This window comes from Carlito syrichta, unplaced genomic scaffold (genome assembly GCF_000164805.1).
Source record: "Carlito syrichta isolate Samal-C Ts95f unplaced genomic scaffold, Tarsius_syrichta-2.0.1 Scaffold302727, whole genome shotgun sequence".
Lineage (NCBI taxonomy): Eukaryota > Metazoa > Chordata > Mammalia > Primates > Tarsiidae > Carlito > Carlito syrichta.
Window position 1 is genome coordinate 868,349 of NW_007246823.1, and position 23,800 is coordinate 892,148.

The 23,800-nt window shown below is 39.6% G+C and overlaps 1 protein-coding gene across 1 annotated transcript in view; it reads right to left on the reverse strand.

Annotated features, from left to right (window-relative positions):
- Positions 1 to 842: 842 nt before the first annotated feature.
- Positions 843 to 23,800, reverse strand: part of CKAP2L (cytoskeleton associated protein 2 like) — a 30,230-nt gene continuing 7,272 nt past the window's right edge. Inside the window, exons 4-9 of the mRNA XM_008057107.2 lie at positions 20,487 to 21,709; positions 15,325 to 15,532; positions 8,727 to 8,882; positions 5,326 to 5,389; positions 3,547 to 3,736; positions 843 to 1,820 (exon numbers count right to left, since the gene is read on the reverse strand). Of these exons, the coding sequence (XP_008055298.1) occupies positions 1,595 to 1,820; positions 3,547 to 3,736; positions 5,326 to 5,389; positions 8,727 to 8,882; positions 15,325 to 15,532; positions 20,487 to 21,709 (2,067 nt within the window). The 3' untranslated portion in view covers positions 843 to 1,594. The remainder of the gene's footprint in view (positions 1,821 to 3,546; positions 3,737 to 5,325; positions 5,390 to 8,726; positions 8,883 to 15,324; positions 15,533 to 20,486; positions 21,710 to 23,800) is intronic.

Genomic DNA, 23,800 nt, shown 5'->3' on the forward strand with positions numbered 1-23,800 from the left:
TATGAACCTCATTTTTTTTTTTGAGTTGGAGTCTCACTCTGTCGCCCAGGCTGGAGTGCAATGGCATGCTTATGGTCACCCCAGCATCGACTTGCTGGGCTCCGGCAATCCTTCCGCCTCAGCCTTCCAAGTAGCTGGAACTACAAGTGTGCACTACTACACCTGGCTAATTTTTTTGATTTATGTAGAGACAAGGTCTCGCCAAGTTGCCCGGGCAGGTCTCGAACCCACGGGCTCAGGCGATGCACTTGCCTCAGCTTCCCAAAGTGCTGGGATTACAGGCTGAGCCACCGAGCCCAGCCATGAACCTCATTATAAATCTTTGAGAAACAGATCTGCTTCCCTCACAATGAAAATAATCCAGTTCCTGGGTGAGGCTGATAGACCCTTGAACAAAGTAAATTCTCCAGAGTAATGAATGTTCCCCGGGGTCTCTTGGTGTTTCCCTAGACAAACTCTTAATTCTCTATGTCAAGCCATGTTTTAAAAAGTCAGGTAAACGAATACACAGGAATGATCAAAAATTTATTACCTTTTTGTTTCAGATGATAAATGTTAAGAAAGCAAAAATTAGGTTTTTCTATATGTTATATTTACATAACGACTCTGATTTTTACCTCTCCAAGAGCAATTGCCCTGAAGGAAGAAAAAACAACAAATAATAGTCTCTGAGGCCTGTACTGCCTTCTAAGGTCAGCTATCCTTAACAGAATAATTGAATAAGCAAGTGTGCCCTCCCCACCTCTTTATCCTACCTATTCCCCCTTTTTTAGAGACAAGGTTTGCTACATTGCCTAGGCTGGACTCAAAACTTGGGCTCAAGCAATCCACCCATCTCAGCCTCCCAAAGTGCTGGGATTACAGGCCTGAGCCACCATGCCCAGCCTTCTCCTGCCCCTTTTTGTTTTTACTTAAAGAGTTTCTGAATAACACATGCAAATTTAGTTTGGATATACAAAGCTAGATGACCATCCAGTTCAGGACCGTGTTTCATTTGATGAGACCTAGCACAACAAAAACAAGAATTACCCCTATTTACAAGGATACTGTGATGGAAGTAAAAGCTCACACATAAGCATAACTTGTGACCTCTGAGTAAAGGCACGGTTAGTATAAACTCATCTATAAAATGAGGAAATTTGACTTGGCTGTCCGTCAAGGTCCATTTAGCCTGTACAGCTAGTGTCAATGTTCAGATCTTTCACAATAAATGGACTTGCCCTCTCTACTAGAGCGGATACAAAAAGAAAAGTCCATCATACTGTGGAATCAAGCTTCTGATATAAAACATAACTGTTGGGGTTAAAGTAGATCAATCAAATTTTTATCCTAGCTGTGGGGTAAATTCAAAAGTGTGAAATTTACATAGGCTGTAAAACTGTGGCAAACTATAGTCTTAAACCAAAGATACTCCCATGGGGATATAAAATTTGAGAGTAAACCCAAATGAAATTACTTCCTAAGTCTCAAGAGTCTGTAATCTGCACCCATGATGCCTCTCCATTACACGCTTTTGTCCAGGTCATGTGCACAAGGGCATTTCTTATCTCATGGAGGCTCTGAGACACCTTTTTAGAAAAAAAGTATCAAGAAATTAGGATTCAAGGATTTGGAACCCTAATGCTACAGGCAAGGCCTCATTTCTACGGAATACAAAACACTCAGTTTCTTCTATTTCTAATAGCTCATCAAGAGAAGTCACTACTAAATCGTGTTCCTGTAGCATTTCTGGGTAGCGGGACACTGCTCGCTCGATCCTTGCTGAACGCCGTACGGGAGTGATAAGCTTCATGTCTGGTACTTCTGGCATTCCGTTTATTCTGAGAGAAAGCAAAATATGCATTCAAAATCTCATCACTTAAAAAAACCCCTCTATTTGTTATATAATAAAACATGATAGAGGCTTCAAGATAGGTTGACATAAGAGTTACGTTGTCTAGAGCAGCACCTGTATTAAGATGGCTTTTCCCAGATTTCCAGAATGTATCGAATGGTGTCCATCTGCTCTCAGATGGTGTAAGCACAGGAATTTAGTTAATAAAATGCGAAGTGTAGCTTTTATTTGAAGTCAATTACTTGGCCATTGGTATTTGTTTATTCTATAAAATTTCAAAAGAGTTGACAGATTTTTATGGAAATTGGGGCTAACACCAAATTTGGCTGGACTTAAGATTCTAAAATTATTTCTAGCTTTGATAGTAAATTATTTTTAAAAAACAGATTTTAAGATGGTGGACAAAACCACAGATCAAAACTGGCACAAACTGAGCTTCTTCCTTGTGAATTTGTACATGTATTCCAATACAAAGTAGCCCGAGCTGGGTGGGTGACTCATGCCTGTAATCCCAGTACTTTGGGAGGCAGAGGCAAGAGGATTGCTTGAGCCCATGGGTCTGAGATCAGCCTGGGCAACTTGGCACGACCTTGTCTCTACAATACGTCAAAATATTAGCTGGGCATAGTGGTGTGCACCTGTAAGTTCCAGCTATTTGGAAGGCTGAGGAGGAAGAATCACCTGAGCCCAACAGGTTCAGGCTGTGGTAGCTGTGAACATGCCACTGCACTCCAGCCTGAATGACAGAGTAAGACTCTGACTCAAAAAAAAAAAGAAAAAAATAGCATGGAGGATATGATGCAGAGATCTTTCTATGTAGTAAAACTGGTCTACAATTCACCAAATCACTGAGCACATTACCCTAAGTAAACAAGCAGGCAGTTCTGCAAAAGGGCTCTCATATCAAATTCTAGAGCCATTAAGAAGTGGTTTTTGGATTAACTGTTTGTTTTCATCCACTCATGAGCTGATTGTAATAGCGAAATGGTGTGTCTGAGAGAAGCTTAGGACTGGAAAAGGTCCAGCTGTACTTTCCAGGGAATAAAATACAGAACTGTTGCTTTGGTGCTCTTGTTCAGAATTCTTTTCAGATCATGATCAGAAGAATGAGCTACACTAACATTTTAGAAAATAACACTGACCCCTGTGATACAGCTCTTAAGATTATGGATTTTGTCTTAAACTTACATTTGCTAAAAAAAAATGCTTCTGATAGTACGAGGAGTCTCTCACTAGTGAATATTCATCTGCCCTCCCTGTTCTTAAAGGGCTATTCACTGCCCCTTCTCTCCCACAGCTCCAGTTTACGCCTCCTTGGGACTCTGTACCCCTTCCCAGGCCATCTGTGTCAGGACTCTCAAGAAAGTCAGGTAGAATCTACAGGTGCAGGACAAATGAAAGGTTAAAAAAAAAAAGAAGGATTCCGAGAGGCAGAAGGTGAACCCATTCCACACCGATAGCACTTTCCTTACTGGAATTCAGGTCTCACTGGGCTGGTGGGAGGAGGACACTATATGTGCAGAGAAAGGATAGACTTGGCAGTCAATGGCTCCAACCACCCCTCACCCTCAGCTTCCTCCTGAATGCCCTAGGTGGCTTAGGTCACCTGGACCAGTATGTATAAACTGCCTTATTTTGGATCTGTAAAGGAGAAACTGAGAAGTGGACTGGAATTAAGTCTGTCAACAGAGTCTGCTTTCGAGTTTGCTTACCTAGGGATTGGAGCAATCTGTAGTTTGATGCCAGTATGATTATCCTGATCTGCCTTGGTTATTTGGGGTGTTGCTGTAACTTGTTCCTTCGCTTTTGGAGAAAGACAAGACTTTATAGATTCCACCTCCTTGGCCAGCTCTTCCACTGATGTTATATTAGTTTCAGCAATTAAACAGTCAGAAGTAATTCCTGTGCATACAAGGACAGGAAGGGAATTAAGATCTAGCAATTTAACACTTAAGCTAAAAATCAATAAAATGAAAAAGTAATATATACAATGATTTTCTAGATTTTCCATGTGGATCCTCATGGACTCCACATACTGAAGAGGGATTGGTTTGAAGTGGGACTATAACTTGTTTTTCCTGCTAAGCCCTGTAGCAATACCCTATATCAGGTCACCCTCCTAACCAGCCCTCCAGACAGCTAAAGATAGATCCTTGATAATAATCACTAGCTTTTTACCCTTACAACATATCTTGGATCAATTTTCTTGACTCACTAGGGTTAACTCACTTGACCTCCCAATCTCCTTCCTACCCAGGGACAACCACATGGCGATTACCTTGGACAGTGGGTGACAAATGTCTTGCATTAATACAATTATGGTAGCCCAATCACAACTTCCACAATAAAAGGAAGGAAATCAGGTTGCACCAGTCAGACATTGTAACTAGAGGCTGAGCCCCTAAGGGAGGTCAATAGGATCAACAAGTGGCAAAAGGTATGGATTCCTGTTTTCTCTTTTCATCACTTTGAGGTAAACTGTCATATAGTAGAAGCAAATATCTGAATTGTAGCATCATTTCTGGAAAGTTGGCTGTTGAGTATATCTAAACCACAGAAATGATTATTCCCCAGTTAAATCTACTCTTAAAGGAAAAAGATTTATCTTCTAAGATAATAAGAAGAATCCATTTTATTTTCTAAAAATAACTTTTTTCCTTCCATTCAGATAACAAGTATCATAAGCAATTATAATGTCAATCATTGAATTTGGCACAAGATTTCTTATTTTTTTGGAGTCGGACAGGAGTCTTACACTGTCGCCCAGGCTGGAGTGCAGTGGCATGTTCAGCCACTGCAGCCTCGACCTGCTGGGCTCAGGTGATTCTTTCGCTTCAGCCTTCTAAGTAGCTGAAACTATAGGTTTGCACCACCACGCTGGCTAATTTTTTGATTTATTGTAGAGATGAGGTCTCACCATGTTGCCCAGGCTGGTCTCAAGCCCATGGACTCAGGCAATCCTCTTGCCTTTGCCTCCCAAAGTGTTGGGATTACAAGCATAAGCCACTGTGCCTGGCATATTATTTCTCATAGGAGTCTTGTAAAGACTGATGATAGTAATGGTTAGCCAAGTGAAGGGATTCCTGAGATGGCTGTTTTAAAAGGGATAATAGGAATTTAGATGAGTAAGTGTCGGTGGGTTTATTATGATTAAATGAGTAACTTAAACCAGGACATTTCTCCCTTTTGCCTCTGTCTCTTCTGATAAAGAACTGTTTGTCTTTTCCCATTTAGGATTACAGGAAAGCAAAACACTCTAGTCTAGGCTGCTCTGGTGAAAACAACCTTTGTTCAGTGTTGAGCAATATATTCAAATTATAATAAAAGAAATAAATCAGCTGGTAGCAATGGTGAAAGGGCCAGGCCATGGAAATCAAAGAGTGAGAGGTATTTCAGGGGACCTATAATTCTTTTCCTTTTCCCTATATGTTTCTGAATGGTTTTCACTTGTACAGCTGGAGAGAATGATTTTAAATACAAAATAACAGTACCTTCTGTAGTTTTGTTTGAGTCTTGCAAAATATTAATAACAACTTCCCGCAACTCTTGTATTGGCTTGAAGGAAGGAAAAAAATATATGAGCAGTATTAAAAATGTCCATGGGAAAAATCTGCAAAAGAACTTTACATCAAATAAACTTCTTTTTATAATAAAAATATTTCCTTTTGGAATCTTGTCTAGCTTGTCAGTTTTATGGCTTCATGAGAAAAATGAAGGAACAGAGACTTTAATGAAGAGATGTGTTTAAAGTTGTCTGTAATGTAATTTCTCTAAATCAAAGTCTGCTTTCCTATTGACTTAAATGACACCATTGAATATGTGTTCCCACTTAAAGATTCTGGCCTGAAAGTGTAAAACTAGCTATACAGAAAATGCATCCTATATTTTTAGTGTTATCTTAGTATAATTTGTGTTTTTATCATAAAAGTCACATACCTCCTCACAGAAAAATAGAATAGGTTAAACTTAACAAATGAAATTACTCATGATACCATAACTCAAATACAATCTCTGTTGGCATCTTGGGTGATTTTCACCAGCTTTTTCTTTCTTTCTTCTTTTATTTGATAACATAACAGACCTTAAAAAAAAAATCCTTCATAGAAAAGTAATTTCGGATACAATTATCTGTGATAGCCTTAATTTTTCAAATATGTAAACCATGCCATGAAGCAGAGTATCATAAACTGTACTTTCCCACTGGAACATTATATGTGGAGGTTTGTTTTCCTGACCTGGGACTCTATCAAATAAATAATCAATATAAACTGACAATAGAGTAAAAAAGAAAAGCTTTCCATACATCTTTTTAAAACAATATCTACCACAGAATTATGCTTTAAGCTTAATGAATGGAAATAAACGTATAGAATACTTTGCAAAGAGTCTGAATTATATAAAAAATTCATTACTTTTATATTTTCATAGGCTTTTAAAGGTGGATTGAATATATATTTATTTCTAATCCCTCTTGAAAATCTACTGAAATGATACTAAAGGGATTAAAAGAGGCAATAACCACAAAACATAGGAGAGAAGAAATAGCAACAAGATTTTGGAAGCTGGAATGCAGAAGGAAGAGAGGTAACCAACTTGACCAACTGGAGAGAGCCGAATCCTAAGCTGGCAGTGTGGCTGGGAAACAACCCGATTCAAACCACTGGGACTCTAAAAAGCTCAGGAATGGGTGGCAGGCCCCAAATCAGGAAGACTCTTGAGCATCTGTTCAAGAATCAGCCAGACTTCCAAATCCACTCTGCACCCCTGAACTCCAAGCAGCCTGGTGACTGTGTCCCTGATCCTCTTCACCTTAATAGAAAACTGGGAATGTATTTTCCAAGTCTCTGGGCAACATCATGCAATACTGGGTTTGAGGTGCCTACTGAAAAAAGGGAGAAATGAAAGTTTCCATACTAAGGGTTGAGACTCCCAGGTCTCTTCTCCCCAACAACACTGGTAGCCTGGTTTCTAGCTCCCAGGAAGGAGACTAGAAGAGCCTTCTCTAGAGAATTTGACCAGTTTAGGAGAAAGACCTAAAGATACGGATACTGAGGGTTCTAAAGGTGAAGATCTATCCATGTGTTTAGAGCTCTTTCACCCAGGCTGGAGTGCAGTGGCATGCTCACGCCCACCGCAGCCTCGACCTACTGGACTCAGGTAATCCTTCTGCTTCAGCCTTCCAAGTAGCTGGAACTACATATGTGCGTCACTGTGTCCATCTAATTTTCTCATTGAGATTGATTGCAGAGACGAGGTCTCACCATGTTGCCCAGGCTGATCTAGGACCAGTGGGCTTAGGCAGTCATTTTGCCTCTGCCTCCCAAAGTGCTGGGATTATAGGCATAGGCTACCGCACCTGGCTTTAGAGCTCTTAATAAGCTTTTTAAAAACCCATCTCATACATATGCAAACAGCCCAGTTTCACCAGCATCTGAGTAAAGTCTTTGGTGAATAATAGAGAACAAAAGAAAATAAACAATGAGGGTGGGAGGAAGGAGACAGAGGGAAGCAGTGTAGAAGAAACAGACAATATAGGAAGAAGACAACTTGATATTGGCTCTAGAAAACAAGGCATCCACCCAACTCAAGGAGCATGTGAAAAGAATATGGGGTGACGGTGAAAAGAATATGGGGTGACGGTGAAAAGAGATCCCAGAACGACAACTGGTGAAGACAGGAGTAAAGGGCAACTTGTCCAGCCTGGAATAAACCAGAAGGATCTAGGAGAAAGGTCTAAGAAAAAGAAATCAATAGAGCATCTGATGTTTTTAAAGTATTGAGAAACTTAGATAATTAGAGAAGAGTTTGGAAATTAATTATATAATACTCAGAAAACTTAGCAAAGACAACAGTTAATTCTAGGAAAAGCAGAAAGTTGTGCTTGAAAGGCAAAGTCATCATAGTATATACTACATGACTCAATGTAATCATATATTTCCTACAAATTCCTAACAACATGAATACTAAATAATGACCAGAACTTCCACATGACTTAATGCAAGTATGAGGGAGGCAAAGGTCTGCAAGAATGGTGACAGGGCTGTTTATGTATATGTGTTGGGAAACTCTGCAGATGTGTGTGGGTTAAATCCTCATTCTGCATAGCTGCAAGTCCACAATCATGTTTAAAACTAAAAAATCAAGAAACAGTGACATAAGGATGTTTTCTGAAGCTACCAAGGTAAATATAAAAATAATTAGTCTGCTCTGGGAAGGGAAAATGGGAGGAAAGGGAAGCAGAGGACTTACTGAATGAAACTTGTCAAACTATTCAACTGTTTAAACTATGTGCGTGTGAAATTCCAATTTTGAACAGTTATGAAAAAAGGTACTATAGAATATAGAGTATGACATGAAAAATGACACTTAAATGAAAAGTGTTATAAAACAATTTGATGTGGTCTTTGTAAAAAAAATTATATAGGTAATGTCTTTTCTAAGTTATTTCATGCAATGGCTTTGAATTATTTATGAATAGTATTATTTATAATTATTTATGAATCAGTATTTATGAATACTGATTGTTGGGTTTAATATATTTTTAGGTTATTTATGGTAAGGTATGATTTCTTAAGTATTGGATAGTGATGTTATGCTATTTTAACTTTCTGTCCTATTACTTTTCATAAGTACGTATTTCTACAATGAGTGTTAAGTGAGACAGTCACTTGAAAAGAAACTGATTCTACTGATTTACATATAACATTGTTTTCTACAAAATAAATATTTTAATTAAGATATTCACAAAAGACATATTGTACTCATATTCCACGTACAACTTTGTGAAGTGAATTAGTTTAATACCACATCATAAAACTGCCATACTTCAAACAACAGAGAACTCACATGAAAGAGAATCTTAAGAAGTCACCCACCCAAGACAGATACTCACTGTTGCCCCACTTTTAATGGCCTCTTCATAGAGCCCAATGACATCAAAGGTGCCTTTACTTGCCAACAACTTTGCTTTGCAGATCCAGAATTTAGCAAATTTTTCAGCTTCAGGAATGGTAGACAATATAGTATGTATTTTATCAGAATGCACACCCTGGGAAAAAAAAATATCCAGAGATAATTATTACCATTTCACTGATACCCTTATAGTCTCTAATATTTATTACAGTAAGTATACAGAAATCAGTCTGATTCCTAATTTTCTGAACTTAAAAAAATTTAATTTTACTGAGACATTATGTGTATATGATAAAATACACCCATTTTAATTGTACATTTTGATGAGTTTTGACACTGATCATTAAATTTTAAGAGTTACATGAGAACAAATGACAGAAAAACATTTATCATAGTTGAAGATAAGAAATATAGTCTTCATTTTTATTTTTATTTCTAATTTTTTTTGAGATGGAGTCTCACTCTGTCACCCCGACTGGAATGCAGTGGCCGCTCCCGGCCACCGCAGCCTCAACCTGCTGAGCTCCAGCGATCCATCCACCTCAGCCTTTCAAGCAGCTGGAACTACAGGCGCACGCTACCACACGCGGCTCATTTTGATTTATTGTAGAGATGAGGTCTCGCCAAGTTGCCCGGGCGGGTCTCTAACCCGCGGACTCAGGCAATTCACTCACCTCAGCCTCCCAAAAGTGTGGGATTACAAGCTGAGCCACCAAGCCCGGCTTAGTCTTCATTTTTATATGGTACAAAAAGAAAAACAAAACAAACCCTAGAGTAATTAACATTTCTTACATATGCATAATAGAGTTTATATTTATAATAATGACAATATTGGATAATGACCAGAATTTCCATATGACCCTAACAGCAGTATGAAGGATGGCACAGGCATGCAAAAGCTTTAGGGACGTATGAGTATGGACTGGGGATTTGTGCAGGTGTATATGCAAAAGGATTAAATCTCACAAAAAGGGACTTTGAAATGGCTTCACAGCCAGGCGCAGTGGCTCACACCTGTAATCCCAGCAACTTTGGGAAGTGGAGGTGAGAGGATTGCCTGAGACCAGGGGTTTGAGACTAGCTTGGGCAACTTGGTGAGACGTCATCTCTACAATAAATCAAAAAAATTAGCCAGGCGTGGTGGTATGGTGGCACGTTCCAGCTACTTGGAAGGCTGAGGCGGAAGGATCACTGGAGCCCAGTAGGTTGGCACTGGGGTGGCCGTAAGTGTGCCACTGCACTCCAACCTGGGTGACAGAGTGAGACTCCAACTCAAAAAAAGAAAAGAAAGGAAAGAAAAAAAAGAAATGGCTTCACGCAGTTTTTCTTTTTTGAGAAACTTGTCCATGTCAGGTCTGCTGTGAATCTTTCTTTTTCCTTCTCTTCTTCTCACTAATAAACAGAGTTTTAAAACTTAAAAAAAAAAGAAAAGAAAAAAGAAAGGCTTCACTAGTTTCGTCCCCTTCTGGCTTATGCCCAGAGCAGGGCAGTGACATAGACCAGGAGGAAGGGGGAGCATTATTATGCCCAGAAATCTAGGTACAGGCACACTCAGCTGCGTAGCACCTTCTACAGTTCTTGAGATGGGAGAGACCTAACGGTGAACTCACAATCAAGAATCACAAGTGTTTGAGAAAACCTGTACTACTTGAGAGAAGCATAAAACTCAACAAACAAGAATGTATACTGGAGCGGTCAGTTGAGAGAGTAAAAGGAACACATTTTAAGAATACTATAGTTGGCTGGGTGTGGTGGCTCACACCTGTAATCCCAGTACTTTAGGAAGCCAAGGTGGGAGAACTGCTTGAGCCCAGGAGTTTGAGACTAGCCTAGACGACATAGCAAGACCTCGTCTCTACACAAAATTAGCCAGTCATGGTAGTACATGCCTGCAGTTCCAGTTACTTGGGAGGCTGAGAAGGAAGGATCGCCTGAGCCCAAGAGGTAGAGGCTGTGATGAGTCATGATTATACCACTGAACTTTAGTCTGGGCAACAGAGTGAGACCCTAACTCAAAAAAACAAAAGTACTACAGTCAGTATCTTTAGTGATAAGAAAGAGTATTGCTATCCTAAAACCTGAATGGGCTGTTAAGAAAAAGAATCAATAGAAAGGCAGAACAATGGTATGGACTGCTGAAGAATAAATCTGTCAGCTGAAAATTCAGCTTTGGAATTCTTCCAGAAACAAGTACAACGGAACAAAGAAATGAACAGTATGAAAGAAAAATTTAGAGTTCTAGTACTATTACTCAGTAATTCCAATATGGATGTAACACAATTTCTAGAAGGAAAAATAGAAAGAACAAAGTTGAACACATTCAAAGCAGCTGCAGAATAAAAGTTTCAAGAACTGAACAAGGAATCACTTGTTCTCAGTGAGTTAAGCAGGATGAATAAAAAAAAAGCTATACTTAGAGAAAATCGAAGATAAAAAGAAAATCTCAAAAGCTTCCAAAGAAGGAAAAAAGGCTTACCAATGAAAGAATAAGAATTAGATTTACATGAGACTTTAATAAATCAACAACTCCAGACACAAGAAAGAGAATGAAGCAGTAACTTAAATTTTTTCCAGGGAAAACCACTTGAAATTAGAAATTTTCCCTAGTTAAATTATGATTCCAACATGAGAATAAAATAATGACGTCTTCACAAGAATAAGGACTTGGAAGGTTTACCATTCAAGAATCATAAAGTTACTAGTGAGTAAACTTTAGAATCCACACAACTTGAAACAAAAGTAGCTTCAAGAAGAATATGATATATAATTTGAAAATCATACTTGAACTTACACCAACCACTTTATTTTTATTTCAATGAAGAAAATCTAATCAAACACAGAAAAGAAAATTCATGTAAACTGAATAAAACGGCAAGCTAAGTTTAAACATACGAATAACCAGAATAAATGTGTATGAACTAAATTTGCTTTTTAAAAGAAGAGTTTCAGATATGGTTAAAAATTTTAACTATATGCATTCATATGAGACATACCTAAAATAAGTCAATCCATGAAGGTTTAAAATAAAGGGAGGAAAAAAGATCTACTAGTCATAATCTAACAACAACTAAAAGCAGGTATGCCAAGACTTATCAGACAAAAGAAATCACAGCAAATCATTAATCTTTATTAAACTAACAACACAGCTTTGAAAAATAAAAAGTAAAAGTTGACAGAAATACAAAGAGAAATTGTCAAATGACCAATCACAGTGCCAGTGGGAGACTTTGGCTGATTTCTTTCAAAAGGCAACACATCAGATAGAATACATACTCTTTCCTTTTCTTTTTTATTTTATTTTAAAGTTTTTATTTTAAAGATGTGGGGCACAATTCAGGGTTAGGTATACAAATGTTCATTATGCAGGTACCCTTGTTGATGAGGTGTGCTCCCCCACCCCCACAAATTCTCACTACTGCATATCGCACCCCCCCCCAGTTTCCCACTACTGCCAATTCTTTTCTTATAGTATTACGATAACTGTTCAAGGTAAGCTTATGGGTGAGAACAATAAATACTCTTTTTCAAACACTTTTGGATCATTTATCAAGAATAGTTAGACATTAAAACAACAAAAAATTTCAACAAATTCCATCAAGTAGAATACACATAGGCCACATTCACCAAACACAGTGCAATATAATTAGAAATTAGCAGAAAGACAGAAAAAAAAATACCCCTATATATCTGCAAATTAAAAAGATACTCTTCTAAGATACCTTTTGGGTTAAAGAACTCAAAATAGAAATATTAAGCTATTTAGAAATGAGAACATATGTCACTTATTAAGCTACTGTCTTTTAGCTCCAAGCACCCCTTTTACCCTCTGCTTCGATGCTGGGGCTGGAACGCGCAACCATTTTCTGCTTTGACAGCAGCTTCCTGCTGGGCTCTGCCAGAAGGTGGCGCTAAACGGAGAGTGCAAGGAAAAGAGACTTGCTTCTTCCCGTTTGCTTTCATCACCCAGCAATGCTCCCTTACCCTGGCAGCAACAGTTGGTTCTAGCCGCCACCTTTTTTTTCTAGCATCCTCACGTCACTGGGCTCCTTCAGAGGCAGAAGCACAAATTGATAGCATCCTTTCCTCTGTCTGAGCCCCAGCCCCGCAGGGCCTCTCCTCTAGCTCCTGTGTACCAGTATCTGCAGGGTAGTATGCCCCCCTCCGGGCTGGAGTCCCATTTTTAGTCACCAGGGTTTGTGTCTCCTGCTTCTAGGTTTTAATATCCTCAACCTCTGTTCCCCTAGACCCAGTGGGTACTAGCTGCTTCCCGCTGTTATGGTGCTGTTAGTCAGGTTCCTTTTTGCTTCTGCCCTGCATGTAGCAGATGATGTTACTGTGTGCAGCAGCCACATCCCCTCTGATCACTTTACCACTTTTGTGCACACAGACTCACAGTGTGCTTTCACGGCCAGCATCTGTGCTTCCTTGAATGTGCCCAGAGAGCCAGAAGTACCTGGGAATTCTTGTCTTTCCAGAGACAGTCATTAACAAAAGACCATGGAAGCTTTAAGACTGCAGCTTCTTTGCCTCTATCAGGATGACTGAGAGATGTGGCCCACACTGTCTCCAGAGCTTCCCCGAGGGACTGTGACAAAGTTCCCTCCATGGATTTGCTTGATACCACACCCTGCTTGGCATCCTTTCCTTCATGGTCCTACAGCTTTACTCTCTTCCCAGTTTTCCCTGGGCGTCTCTTCCTAATAAACTACTTTCACACAGATCTTCCTCTTAGGGTTGGCTTCTAGGGAACTACATAAGACACTGTGTAACCAATTACATTCTTTCTACTGAGATACCTCATATGGTTTCTGTTTTTCTGGCTTAACCCTGACTAGTAACAAGCATTATTTAGTCAAATCTGAGGGCTATAACCAAAACAAAATCCAGAGACAAATTTATAGCATTAAATTCATATTCATAAGAAAATATGACTGACTGACTTAGATGATCTAAGCATTCAACTAAAAAGATAGAAAAAGAACAACTACTTTAAAAATAGGTGCAGATAGTGATGCAAGAGAAAAAAAAAAAATCAAGAAAACCCAAAAGAGGCCTTTTAAAAAGATGAAGAAATAGAAAAATCCTTGGCAAACCTAATTGGAAAAAAAAAGGTATAAAATTTGCTAAAGAAATATACTGGTATAACCTAAATAGACCAATGACCATATTATAAAATGGCTAAGACATACACAAAGCTATCCTCCAAAGAAATATGGTCCAGATGATTTAATGAGCAAATTCTTACTAAACCTTCAAAAAAAAAAAAAAAAAAACCCCACGTTGTGCAAACTATTTTTCAGTGTATAGGACAAAAAGAAAAATACTCAACTCATTTGACAAAGTCAGTATAGCGTTGATACTAGAAACACACAAAAAAGACAATCAAAGAACATACATAACAATGTGAAATAAAAGAATTGCAAATCTCAAAACCATAAACTTCATTTGTCTACAAACCTATACCATATGTATGTGTACAAATACTATCTGGAAGAATGAGTAGTTAACAGTGGTCATAATTCAGAAAGAAGATTGGTATGTGTAAGTATGTGTGTGTGTGGAGGGGAGGACTAATTGCTTAACTGCATTACTGTGGAGTGTAGTGACATGATCACAGCTCACTGCAGCCTCAACCTCCTGGCCTCAGGCAATGCTCCTGCCTCAGCCTCCTGAGTAGCTGGGACTATAGGCGCACACCATCATGCCCAGCTATTTTTATTTTATTTTTGTAGAGATGAGGTCTTGCTATATTGCCCAAGCTAGTATGGAACTCCTGTGTTCAAGCAATCCTTCCACCTTGGCCTTCCAAAGCACTGGGATTACAGACGTGAGCCACTGGGTATTCATGGTATTTTTATAATAAAATGAAAAGAAAGGAAGGAGAAACAAAAAAACAAAACACCTCTAAAGTTTAATTCAACAAAGGAGAAACAGTTAATGTTTAACTGAATGCTGTGAAAATGCTGCCTGAAGACTTAAACTGAAGTTTTCCTTTTTTTGCCGATATTCAACATTACCAGCCAGAGGACAGAATGGATTTTACTTTAGGCAAGGATCTTGGTAAAGAAGTCTATTCCAACATGTCTTATTAATATATTTTTCCTTCAGGGACTCTCCAAAGCATCATACTCTTTGCTTACCATCTATTTTATTCTGATCAACTTAGGCACCATTTTCAGCTACCTAGAGTATTTAAGACACTCCCACTTTATATACAGCCTTGCCTTCAGACTTCATATTCAAATGTTAAATGTTTACTCTTGGACCTTGATACCTGAAGAAGGCAAAGTTCCTTTTGGATCTCTCTGGAGCCAGATTATTGGGGTTCGTTTTCCAACTTCTTTGTGCCTCAGTTTCATTTGTAATAGTATGATAATTATGTGAGATAAAATCAGGTAAGTGCTCAGAAAAGCACAGGCATATAAAAGCCACTGTTTAAGTGCATATCATTATGATTTCTGCTATTAATCTATATTAAAAAGAGTACTATCTGCTTAGATGAAGGTCATTTCCCCTACTATATTTAAGAAAAACGGTTAAAAATTCCAAGACTCTAGGAGCTTCTCTTTCTCACTTACCCCTTCAATGAGCTTCAGGCATTCTGTCAGAGTGTTGTTAATTTTACACGACAGTTCAAATTGTTCTTTCTTTTCTTCCTCTTCTTTTTCTATGCTCTTCCAGAATGAAATATTCATTTTCTCTATTATCTTTTTTTTGGTTTTGAGTTCCATTGGAGGCCGTTTATAGACTTTCCCCCTAGATTTCTGCCATTCTTCCAGTTGTTTCCTGATATTCAATTAAAGGGAGAGTGGTTTTAAATTTTTAAAAAAACACATTCAAGCTTCTGAAGTATATGATATGTAGAGACTGAGTATAACTAAGCACCTTTTTCAACTATAGACAAAATTAGGAGAATGGAATTAAAAAAAACAATTTACAAATGTGTAAGGGCAGCAGTGGGTTTCTTCAACCCATGAGAAAGCAGACATTAGAAAGATTACTAGGATTACAGGTGGCCAGCACTTCAGTCTTCAAATTCCTTCACTTCGTGATTATTTTTCTCTGAAGGTTTTCATTTGACAGTATGTATGCTACCTGACACTTGCTTTCCTAAGACATCCTTCTATCTTTGAGATCACGAACTGAATACTCCATTTCTCCTACCACAAGCTTTCTGTCACTCAAGCAAGCCTGCCTTCTGTCCTCAGTAGGGCATTGGTGCATAAAGTGAGTCACTTAAACCAGTTCCTAAGTCCTCTCTTGACAACATCCTTTCTTTCATAAGCTAGATCAATAATTTCAGGACTCTTAAGTAGCTGGTTTTTTGAGGTACCAAGTCCTATCCTTGCTCTTCTTCCTGTTTATTCTCCACTCCTGCTTCTAGGCGGGCAATAGACTGCTTTTTGGGGTTGGGGGAAGCCAAGATATTTAGATTTAGGCTCTCTAGCTTCTTTAAGTTACAACTATATATTGATGACTTACAAATGTACATTTCAGCCCAGATCTCTCCTTGGAGCCCCCAAACTTTGTAAAACTCACTGCCTAGTTGGTATCTTTTACTTGATATCTGATAGGCATTTCAAATTTAACCCTGTCCAAAACACTTTGTCATCTTCATCTCCAGATCAGTACTCAGTTTTCCTTACTTTGGTGAATAGCACTCCAATCCACTCAATTGCTAGGGCCCAAAACTAGGAGTTGTCTTTCCCCCACATCTGACAAATCAATGCATAGTCAGTATTGCTTCTAGCTACACTACCACTGTTCCAGTCCATGTCACTGTCACCTTTTGTGTGAAGGGCTACAGCAGCCTCTTAACTCATCCCTTTCCTTCCACTCTAACCCTTAACAAATCCACTCTGCGGACAATAACAAGTGAGGTTTAAAATGCAAACCAGATTGTGTCACTGCCAAAAACTTCTCAAGGCTCTTGGAATAAGATGCAATATGTTTTCCATGGCTGAAAGGTTCAGTGTGATCTGGCTTGTGCCTACCTCTCCAACCTCAAGTCATACCACACTCCTTCACTTCCTCCCTCCAGGAGCCCTGGCATCCTTTTGGTTTCCTGACCCAAGTCATTCCTGCCTCAGGGTATTGGATCTTCAATTCTCTGTTCAAATGACACCAGCTTAAAGAGTTAATTACCTGTAATTATTCGGTCTTATTAATCAATGTGTTGATTTTCTATCTCCTCCACTAGAATGAAAGCTCTATGAAGGCAGAAACCTTGGAGGTCCTGTGCATAGCACAATGCCTGCCACACACAGGTATTTAATAACATACAGTAAAATTCACCTAAGTGTACAATTCTAGTTTTGACAAATGCATGAAGTCATGTAACCATAACTATTCTCAAGACCTAACAGTTCCAACATCCTCGAAATTCCCTCATGTTCTTTGCTAGTCAACCCTCCCTACAATCCCCAGTTCTTGGCAATTACTGATCTGATTTTTTTCTGAATAGTTTTGCTTTTTTCAAAATGCCAATAACTACTTTTTTTTTTTGAGTCAGGTCTCACTCTATCCTCCAGGCTGGTGTGCAGTAGCACAATCATGGCTCACCAAAGCCTTCACCTCCTGGGCTCAGGCAATCCTTCTGCCACAGCCTGCAGAGTAGCTGGGACCTCAGGCACACACCACCATGTTTTTTGTAGAAACGAGGTCTCGCTGTGCTGCCTAGGCTGGTCTCAAACTCCTAGGCTCAAACAATCCTTCTACCTTGGCCTTCCAATGTGCTGGGATTACAGGTGTGAACCACTGTGCCCAACCTCAATAACTAATTTTTGAATGCATGAATGCTATTAACTCTTCTTTCTCGCTCCTTGACTCCAGAGCACAATTGTTACAGTGCTTATTTCAGTCCCAACTGCTTTCCACTCACCTTCACTCCAACCACCTACTTAGTTACAGAAATTGAGACACCTGGCATGTGCTTCCTCCATGTCCTTGGCATTCTTTCTATCTCCTTAGTTGTCCTGTTAATCATAAATGAAGAGGGAACTTTCCTTTCTAAAGCCAACTTACTCCTAGGACTTCAATGACATAATTATTTCTCTAGTACCTTCCATATAGTTACCAAACACTAAGCTCCAAAAAGGTAGAGACTGTGACTGTGCTCACCACTGTATTTCCTAGCATCTGTCACATCTGTAGGTGCTCAAGGAATATGGAACGAGTGAATGAATCGCTCCCTCTCCAGACTCCTTTCCTTTTGTAGTCAAACATGTTCAACATGCAACATAGTCTTATGACCACCTCTGTTGTCTGATCTAGCCTGTGAGCTCCAGGGCAGGGACACTGACTTCCTCATTCACCAGCTCAGGGTCTTTGTACAGTTTTCTTTCTGCTCAGAAGGATTATCCTTCTTGTCACTGGCCTTTTCCTAGCCCTGGGTCTTGGCTTAGATGTCACTGTTAAAAGTACTCCCCTGACCCTTCTATCTACAGAAGCCATCCTGGCCCTACCCTCTAAATCAGATCACCTTGATTTAAACTATTTATCTTTTGTTTCATTAAGAGAGCAAAGAGGGCAGGGCATGGTGGCTCATGTCTGTAATCCCAGCACTTTGGGAGGCAGAGTTGAGAAGAATGTCTGGGCTCCGGAGTTCAAGATCAGCCTGAGCAACATGGTGAGACCTCAGGGTCTCTACAACAAATCAGAAAACTAGCTGGGTGTAGTGGTGTGCGCCTGTAGTCCCAGCTACTTGAAAGCCTGAGGTGGAAGGACTGCCTGAGACCAGCAGGTTGAGGCTGCAGTGGCTATGAGCATGCCACTGCATTCCAGTCTGGATGACAGAGTGAGGAGATGTCAACTCAAAAAAAAAAAAGAGAGAGCAAAGAGCTTGTTGGCAGTATTCTGGGCTATACTGAGACTAAATCCTGCCCTTACTTTATCCAACTAATGTTTTAGAAACCATCTAATTGTACATGCTTCCTTCACTTCTGTCATTGTCTACTCCAACCAGGCATATACACATGTGCTTCTCCTGAGAGGCTCATCCACATCATGAGAGTATGTCTGGTTCTGTGTGGAGAATGTACAAAATCCTTTGGCCCCATGAACCTGATATGCTGATTTCTACCATCTGAACTCTGTTTTTAGATTATTTTATTTTTTGAGTCTTTTTTTTTTTTTTTTTTTTTGAGTTGAAGTCTCACTCTGTCACCCAGACTGGAGTGCAGTGGCCGCTCCCGGCCACCGCAGCCTCCACCTGCTGGGCTCTGGCAATCCTTCTGCCTCAGTCTTCCAAGTAGCTGGAACTATAGGCGTGCGCTACCACACCTGGCTAATTTTTTTGTTTTATTGTAGAGATGAGGTCTCGCCAAGTTGCCCAGGTGGGTCTCGAACCTGTAGGCTTAGGCAATCCACTCATCTCAGCCTCCCAAAGCGTGGGATTACAGACTGAGCCACCGAGCCTGGCTTTATTTTTTGAATCTTAGTTTCACTGTATTACCCAGGCTGGAGCACAGTGGCACGATCACAGTTACCACAGCCCCGATCTCCTGGGCTCAGGCGATCCTTCCACCTCAGCCTTTCAAGTAGCTGGGACTACAGGCGCATGCTACCATGTCCAGCTAAGTTTTTTTATTGACTGTAGAGACGAGGTCTTGCCAAGTTGCCCAGGCGGGTCTCGAACCCACAGGCTCAGACAATTCATTCGCCTCGGCATTCCAAAGTGCTGAGATTACAGACTGAGCCACCAAGCCCGGCCCCCAAATGACTTTTCTAAACTTAATCACTAGTCTGCTTGACAAGGGACTATCATACTCCCACTTTCTAGCCATCTGAACTCACTGCTTTGTTTTATAGCCATTCAGTCCCTGAAGGGTACTTCTTCAATGAGTAGTCTACATCCGCCACCCTATTTCTTACTCAATTACTCTTTTTCAATTTCTGCTTGAAAAATAAACTATTTCAAGCACACAGAAAATTACAGAGAATGATTGATAACATATGTATGTACCACCTAGCAGTGTCAAATCTTTTTTTGAGTTGGAGTCTCACTCTGTCAGCCAGGCTGGAGTGCAGTGACACATTCACAGCCACCGCAGCCTTGACCTGCTGGGCTCAGGCAATCCTTCTGCCTCAGCCTTCCAAGTAGCTGGAACTACTGGCATGCACCACCACACCTGGCTAATTTTTTGATTTACTGTATAGATGAGGTCTTGCCAAGTTGCCCAGTCTGGTCCCGAACCCGTGGGCTCAGGCAATCCTCTCACCTTGGCCTCCCAAAGTGCTGGCTTTATAGGAATGAGCTGCTGTGCCAAGTCTTAATATTTGTTATATTTGCTTCAAATCTTTTTTCTCAGGTTATAGCTAAAAATTACTTTAGAAGCTATTATTTATGGCCTATTTCCTGACCAATAATTTTTTTTTTTAAGTTGAGGTCTTACTCTGTTGCCTAGGTTGGAGTGCAGCAGCGTGATCAAAATGATCATAGCTCATGGCAGCCTCAACCTCCTGGGCTCAGATGATCCTTCCACCTCAGCATCCTGAGTAGCTAGGACTACAGGTACATGCCAACATCCCTGGCTACTTTTTTTTTTTGGTAGAGACGAGGTTTCGCTATGTTGCCCAGGCTGGTCTGGAACTCCTGGGCTCAAACAATCCTCCTACCTCAGCCCCTCAAAGTGCTAGGATTACTGGTGTGAGCCACCCCCACCTGGCCTGATCAAGTATTTTTGATGGCCAATTTGCCCAATCATCTTAAGTTGAAAATTTTGGAATTAAAGGAAAGTACCTTCGATTTTCTGCTGTTGCCTTCTCTTTAATATCTGGATTCGTTTGAGTCCCATCTGGGACTACTCTCCCATTTATGGTTCTGATACCAGCTTGAGTTTTAGAAGCTGTCTTGTTCAGAAAATGGTTCTGGGGAAGAGCCTTTTTCAGTTTGGAGTCCAAAGTGTGTGCTTTTTGTTGGAAACTGTTGTGGTTATTACCATTGGCTCCATTTACTCTTATGCTAGGGGTGCTTGGAATGACTGATTTACAGCTGCCAACTGTCAAATTAGGCCTCTGGCTTATCGCTTTTGATTTTTGTAGTACATATGATGTCTGAGGTCTAACACAAGGTTGAGTGGATTTCTGATCTTGCTTGATGTTTGGATGTCTTTTTTTATATTCTGCTTGAAGCAAATTGGGGTATGTACTGGGTTTGGTATGTTTCACTTTCTGTTCAGTAACAGGGTATGACTGTAACTTAGTTTTATTTGGTCTTTCATATTTACCCCTATTAACTTTTATATCCTTTGTGTCAGTGACCACTGGTTTCTTTGATAATTGAGTCTTACTGAGGGCCTGAATAAAGTGAGAGGAAACTGTCCTTGGGGGTTTTTCTCTTGGTCTTGCAAGATCTGGTCCCCTAGAGAGTTGTTGTGATTTTACTGGCAGAGTCCTGATTTGAGTTTCTCTAACAAATTCTTTCAGAACAGCACTATTAACCGAACTTTTGCCCAAGGCTTGTTTAGAAGCCAAATTGCTCTTGGTTTGATTGTATGAGTTAGTCTTTGGCTTACTTGTGGTATGTAATTCAGGATCTGGTTTCCCCTCAGGTCCTGATAAGGTTTGAGGCAAGTTCTCTTTATTCATCTCTTTTAGAAAGTTATCCAAAGACTCATTTTCAATGTGGGTGCTGTCTGTAGAATCTGTACACTGAGCATTTCCTTTATCTGTTACTTGCTGTTTTGAAGTCTTAAATTCCTGTATATTAAGTGACACCACGGGTTTCCTTGGCAGTTCTCTGGTAGTGGATGATCCAGTTTCATGCTGCTGATCATTCTTACTAGAAGGCTTGCAGTTTGGGTTAGAAGAAACACATCCTGATGTCAACTTTTTATCTACAGGTTTTGGTGGCTCCAACTTTGGCTTCTGGGACCCTATAATATTGGCTGGTCTGGGCTGGAGTTTAACGCTGATAGGCTTTTTAGCTTTGACAGGCAAAACAACATGGTTGGGTCTAACAGTCTGAAAAAACAAAGAAAAATATATATTAAAAAATTCCTAACAATATCTCACTGCTTTTAAAATAACGACAAAAAATAGTCATTTTACCTAGAATTTTCTATAAGAAAGTTGAATCCGGAGAAAGTAAAGAAAAGCTCACTAAGGGGCAATTTTTATAACTTGTGTTCCTATGAGAAATATATCAGAATCTTTTATTTTGACAGAATGAAGCACAGATACAATAATTAAATATACAAAAAATGATGTTTCAAAAATGTATTTGCCTCATTCAAACAGCACTTGCTAACTGCTCACTATATCCCAATGAAGTGTCTTCCTAGGAACTCTGGAAAAATACATACCTAATGAGCTTACGTTAGAGTACCTCTCAACAAATCTGTCCTAGTACTTTGTATAGGTACACTATTATTATTAGGATTTTGAACCACTGCTTTTGTAAACATTACAGCATCACATAAGTCCCGCTGTCTCATCCCGGAGATCATTGACAAGGGGATAAATAGGCCTGAGATACGTTGGAACAGCTCTCAACAAACACCTAAATCTCAGTAGAAAGTCAGTCAGAACAGGGTTTTGGTTAGAGTCTATGTAATTAATAAATAAATGTTTAGTCATGTGATTTAATTTTGGGTAAGAAAGGAAGCACTAGGTCACAGAGAACTTTGAAAACTAGGGAGTTTAGAAGTCATGGTAAATAACTGAGCAAGGCGCTATGAATTTCAGGGCATCCACAGTGAAAGCAATTTCTCAGAAAGTATAATTTGGCAGAGATTTATAGAAACTATGTCCCAAGGGTAAGATATGGGAGGTCTAGAGTTAGCACTCTCTATTTTTGATTTGACAATACCGTGAAGAATCACTCTGTAAACGTGGCAAGTATGTAAATGAAGTCTAACCAGAACCATTTAGCATTAAGGGCAAAGAGATGTCCACCCTGGAATGGTACCCGCATGTGTGTGTTAAGGATGATATGGGGGAGAGTTGGGAATGGGAAGCAGAAAGATGGATGGTACACCCACAATGGCTATATCTGGATTACTCTTTGAGCCCCATTGTTGATATCCACGTTGGACCTCTCCATAATTTTTTTACTGGAAAGGTGGGGATGTTGGTATGAAAGCTTTCAAATGTATGTTTGACTTTTTGTTCTTTTTTTTAAAAAGTTGGGTCTTACTCTATTGCCCAGGCTGAAGTGCAGTGGTACAATCATAGTTCACGCAGCCTTGACCTGGGCTCAGGCAATTCTTCTGCTTCTGCCTCATAAGCAGCTGGGACTATAGGCACACACCACCATGCTTGGTTAGTTTTTTAATTTTTTGTAGAGATAAAGTTTCACTTACTATGTTGCCCAGGCTCATTCCAAACTCCTGGGCTCAAGCAATCCTTCTGCCTTGGCCTCCCAAAGTGCTGGGATTATAGTGTGAGCCATTGTGCTCAGCAAAATGTATATTATTTTTTTTAAGCTGCTCTTTCTTGTACATTAAAAAAAAATGGATATAATCCACAAACCATAAAATTCACCATTTTAATAAGTGTATAATTTTGTGATTTTAGTATATTCACAAGATTGTACCATAATCACCACTATCGAATTCAGAACATTGCATCACCCCAGAAGAAACCTTGCTAGCAGTCACTCCCCATTTTCCTTTCCCTGCAGTCCTTGGTGACCACTAAACTACTTTCTGTTTCTGTATCTCTATAGATTTGGTTACTGTGGACATGTCATATAAATGGAATCATACAACATGTGACCTTTTGTGTCTGATTTCTTTCACTTAGAATACTCACTCATGTTGTAGCATATACTAGTATATCATTACTTTTTAAAAAATTAATAAACTTTATTTTTAGAACAGTTTTAGGTTCACAGCAAAACTCAGTGGAAAGTAGAGTTCCTGTAAGTCCCACAGCCACACGTCATTACGTTTTTGTAGCTAAATAATATTCCATTGTTTGGATATACCATATTGTGGTTATCCATTCATAAACTGATTGGCATTTGTGTAGCTTTCACTTTTTGGATATCATAAAAAATTGCAAGCGCACCTTGAACAATTATCATATTACTATAAGAAAAGGACTGGCAGC